This window comes from Echinococcus granulosus, assembly GCF_000524195.1.
Source record: "Echinococcus granulosus chromosome Unknown EG_S00014, whole genome shotgun sequence".
NCBI classification, from domain to species: domain Eukaryota; kingdom Metazoa; phylum Platyhelminthes; class Cestoda; order Cyclophyllidea; family Taeniidae; genus Echinococcus; species Echinococcus granulosus.
In genome coordinates this window covers 617,084-622,037 of record NW_020170394.1, presented here as the reverse complement: position 1 = coordinate 622,037, position 4,954 = coordinate 617,084, and the positions used below count along the sequence as shown (strand labels likewise).

Here is a 4,954-nt window from a genome sequence, read left to right as displayed (position 1 = left end):
ATTTCGTGTCAAGAATTTAGGTTTTTCATCATCGAGAAACAACGCGTCCCTAAGTAAATTGTTGCACGCACCATAATGAGAGGCATGACTTCCAGTCATTTCAAAACAAGATAACTTTCCAAACTCCTTGCTAGGCGCTGTACATTACCACACTTTCACCATATGAATTCAATTCTTAAAAGAGTGTAAGACAAGGAAAAATGAGGAGGTGGATTATTTGGAAACAGTTAGAGGTGGATAGGGGAAAATGTCTTCATTGTTCATGTCACCATTATTGTTGTTTAAATAGAAGGAATAAAACCACAGCGCTGAATATTCGGGAAAAATAAGTGATGAATATATTTACACGTGGCGGTGGTGCGAATGTCTTTTAGTTGTATATTTAAGTGCAGTGGGAGACATTTGTGAGCGATTTGAAGAGGGAGTAGGTATGTGAGCGGGTGGATGTGTTTGATTGTCAGACAAGAAAAGATGCTGAAAGGAGTTATGTGAGAGAGAAGAGGCGGGATGGGTTCACCAGTGCTTTTTACTGGGCGGGTTCACTGACGGATGGCGTGGCAACAACGGGGGCTGACCCCTCGTCCATCGGCGTCGCGTAGGGCCTACTGCCACTGTGAGAGGTCACGGGAAGGGTCTCCGAAAAAGCCGGATAGGAGGAGGCGGAGGAGGATACACCTCCTGTAGCGAGGCTGCTCTCAACTGCCGAGTATTCAAGCGAAGGCCGCTGCTGCTGGTGCTGCCCCGGTGCCATCGCCGCTGTAGCCGGTTGCATTACCTGGCCCATAGAGGCTGCTGCTGCTGCGGCCGCTGCAAATGCCGCTGCTCGCATCAGCTCCAGAGCCGACTGACAGTGCTGACGAGGTCCCAGCTCTGGCTGATAAGTGAACGTAGAGCCCGTGGCATAGATGACACCATCGTTTCGAGCAATGCTTATTGGAACCTAAAATATAATAAACAACAGACCAACGATTTCTAAAAGATGGCTCCAAACGAAATTACGATTTAGCATCTCGCTCATACTTTATAAGTTAATTTAAAGCCATACTATTACCATGAACTCTGCAGTACTTCACGTAAATCCCACCCATGCATTCACTCTAAACTAGAATTGCATTGTACAAGTATCACCTCGCTTCTATCGGTTGAGGAGTAAGATGGACAGAATATTTCGAGTTAACTCAGTCAAGTGAAAAATACTGCGCTTATGGCCAGGACACCCTTCTGAGTGAAGCGAAAGGGAGCATTGTTTCATTCTACGGAACTATCACTGTCACACAATATTACATCTGTGCTCTATTTTGGCGGAAGCGTGAGTACTTGTACTAGCCTTCAAGTGTAAATCGAAATAGATGTTCTCATATTAGAAATCGTTCTCACAAACTGGCGTCACTGATTCCTTAATGTTTCAAAGCGCGAATTCTCAAGCTCTATGCAAATTGTAGTGGCAGCACCAGCAACCATGGAGCCAAAGTGCAAATATAGTAATAAAAACGTAGGACAATGCTCAGGCCGAAGCAGAACTTTTCGATTCGTCGTAAGGGCGTGCCAAAATTCTTAATCCTTTCAAGTTTTCTCGATATACTTTAAATGAAAACAAACATTGATTATATTTACAACAGATGGTATTCTCGTTTGAAATACCTCGAGTTCATATTGTATGTAGGTCCATTCAGGATGGAATTCGGAGATATCGGGAACCAGACAAAGGAGAAGCTCCTGGCACCTATAGAACGTCTGTGCGGGTACATCGCCAAACCAAACCTGATGGTTGGCACTAAAGTTCTCGCCAGAAACCTCGACCATGGCAACGTCACCACCGCCATTGGTGCGGATGCTGGTGACGATGGGGACAGGGGTAACGGGATGGTTGGAGGGTGGCGGGATCTGCGCGGCCAGTGTTTTGGAGACACTGGGGTCGTCACGCAGACTGGAGAGCTCAAACCACCGATACTCTGCCCGGTCGGTGCTAATGATGGTCCAGGCGGCGGAGTCATTGATCGTCTCCCGATGAGGGTTGTCGTCGCAGCGCACCGCTTGATGCTGAATGATCCTGTCCTGCGACAGACAGAGATACATCCGGTCCGTGTCCTTCAGATAAAAGGCACACTTGTGCAGTTGGCTCACTGGATCATCCGCATCCAGCATCACCACCGTCTTGTCCACCTTTCGAACAATCTGAAAAACGATGTCGCAAGAGATACTATTGGGTCAATTTTTTTGTTGTATATGGCAATTATTCTTTTTTGATGTATCCATTATGAAGATCAGTGTGTTAAGTGAAATACAGCTTTGGGCACAATCTTACGTTTAATACTCAAGGCAACATTTCCTAAACTTTAATATTAAACGCCAGACTGAATGATTGGCTTACTAATGAGTTATAGTGTTTGGCCTACGGTGGGAGGCTTGCAACACTTGGGCCATTTGCTTTTGATGGTACTACGGACTCACCAGGCGGGGTAGAGCCATGCCAGTTTCGGAGCAGACGAGCTTTACAGTGTGCCCGTAGTGGATGTAGCCATCGCGCACGTTGAACTCTTCCGCCTCCGACTCATCGTCGGAGAGGAGGTGGATTGTGAAAGCACCCCATCGGCTGGAACTGGCGTGAAAACTACCCGCATCAACGTGAAGGTAGCGTGTGCTCACGGTCTGCGATCGAAGCCGGTTGAACAGTGCGATCTTTGTGCCTGAGGCGATGCATACTAAATTATGAGGCACAAAATGAGTTGTTGGATATGTGAAGAGAAAGTTAAAATCAAACTTATTTTCCGTATAGCGCTCTGAAAATTTGAACTACGCAATTATTTCAACTATTCTATGTGAACCTGATTGCCTTGGTTGTGAGATAGGTGATAGAAGGGCTCAAAATTAAATCACCATATTAAGCTAATGGCGACGGAAAAGAAATTTCAATATGCATGCCGGTCGTACCAATTAAAACACTAACACAGCTTTTACTGGACTGCCCGTTCTGGTATGCCGAACAGTACGAACAGTTTCGACGCGGTATTTACAAGCTCAATTTGAAGTTAAAATGTGAAAGGCTATCTAGAAAAAATGCACTGATACATATCTTTCATGTACGCTTATGGAAGGTCCCCGATCCGGAGTGCTTAGCGTTCTTCAAAATAAATTGATCTGAAAACCAATGCCGTGACCTCATGTGAACTCAAAGTAAAGTTTCTCCCTCAAACCATAAAATAATTCAGAGAATCTCATAAAACCCAGGTGTGACCGGGAAAGTGCCAGAGAACGAGCTCTTCTAGGTGACCACAAAAAAATTAGAAAACTGCAACCTCTACACCTCTCGGCGATTCAGTGTTTCGCTCAAATGACTTTCCCATGACAAAGCGGTCCATTATGTCAGGAACGATCAATTATTTCATTCACCTACTCTTCATCTTCTTATTGCAAATTTAAAGTAATGATTAGTTACTGTGATCTGTAGCTCTATAATTTTTACTCACGATCAGTATTCTTTAATGACTGCTTTTTCTTGCTGGGCTTTGATATGACCTTGATACGCCGAGAATTGAATTGACCGAGGTCCTTTCCATTGGAGTAGAACATCTTGACTGTTAGCATAAAGTGCTTCCGCTTATCAGAGTCGGAGATGAAGAGGGTCTTGGCGGCTGAGTAGTCCTTTCCGGGCTCCAGACTTAGCTGAACCATATCTTTCGCTGTAGAGGTTCCACCAATGCCCATAAAGGCCAAAACCTAACATTTGGTTTGAGAGAATTGCAAAAGCACAAAATTGTTACTCTTCATTTTGCATTGGCATAGATAAACTAAAAAGAAACCACAAGCCTACCTCTGGAGTCTACTAAGGGCTCACCAGGAAGGACTTTTAGTTTGTCCATGACGAGACTCACTGGTTCATGTTTCAAACTAAACGTTACTAGGAGAAAGCTCCAAATCCCAACTTTAGCAACGATCTATCGTGAATATTTACTATTTTGCCATAACATCAGGTCTGTGAAGTCGAACTTCTGCTTAAACAGCTCAGTAAGCCATTCCAGAGCGCAAAATTGAGTGATAAGGCGTTACTTCAAAGTGCTATCCATTCTCATAGCACAGACTTGAGAAATTATGCACACCGTGATGAGGAAGGAGCACAGATTTACATCCTTTATTAAAACGGCTGACCACAAAGTGACAATCCATTCCAAATGAACTTTCCTAAGACTGCACTATTTTTACACCCTTACAAGGAAATTGCGCAGCACTCGTGATCTTTAAAAGTAGAAAAGTGGACTTAAAAATAGCAAATGCGCACACCAATAGCTGCTAGCGTGTAGTGGACCGGATCCATTCATACTTAAAATAGTACCAAGCTTATTACAAAGATAACAATTTTAAAAGTTTGATCCAGTCTAGTACTAGGCAATTTTTGCCTTTACCGAACAGTTAAGCATTATGCAACGAAAGAAAGTGCCCTCCATCAGGCAAAGAATGATGCTCTCGGATACTTAGGTGATCGCTTACACATTTATCTTAACCAGAATTTTATTTCTCAATGAATAAAACCGTGGCAAAATTTAGGAGCGGATGTTTTTGTGGGATAGTAGAAAAGGCGGAAAGAAAGTTGGCAGTTATTTTACACTCCGAATGGACTCCGATTCAGTCCTATTTTATTATCGGAAAGCATTTATCTTTAGGTGATTCCTAAGCTAAGCCTGTGTGTGAAACAGTTCCGAATCTACCTTAGCAAAATTTAGGGATGGCTGTCAAAATAACGCATTTTCGAATTTTGATGACGCTGGGCAACATACCACAATCAATTAGACACATATCAGCGGCAAATTAGCACTAAAAAATTACTTGGGTTTTTTCTCCGCCCGATTTATTGGTGTTGAAGTCACTCTCTGTCTCCCACGGAAGGAAAGACCGCTGGAATGCAGGGTCCGAAGATGAACCGAGAAGCTTGGTTGGACTACCCACGCTCGGTCTGGCA

General features: G+C 43.8%; 1 protein-coding gene across 1 annotated transcript; it reads right to left on the bottom strand. All coding sequences in view use genetic code 11, as the record gives it.

Moving 5' to 3' along the window:
• Positions 1–526: 526 nt before the first annotated feature.
• On the bottom strand, positions 527–3,705 carry EGR_02945 (Suppressor of hairless protein; the record flags this gene model as incomplete). The annotated part of the gene is made up of 4 exons (XM_024492194.1): positions 527–940; positions 1,642–2,175; positions 2,452–2,780; positions 3,468–3,705. The coding sequence occupies 4 exons, from the start codon at positions 3,703–3,705 to the stop codon at positions 527–529; spliced, it is 1,515 nt and encodes a 504-aa protein (XP_024353389.1).
• Between the last annotated feature and the right edge of the window lie 1,249 nt (positions 3,706–4,954).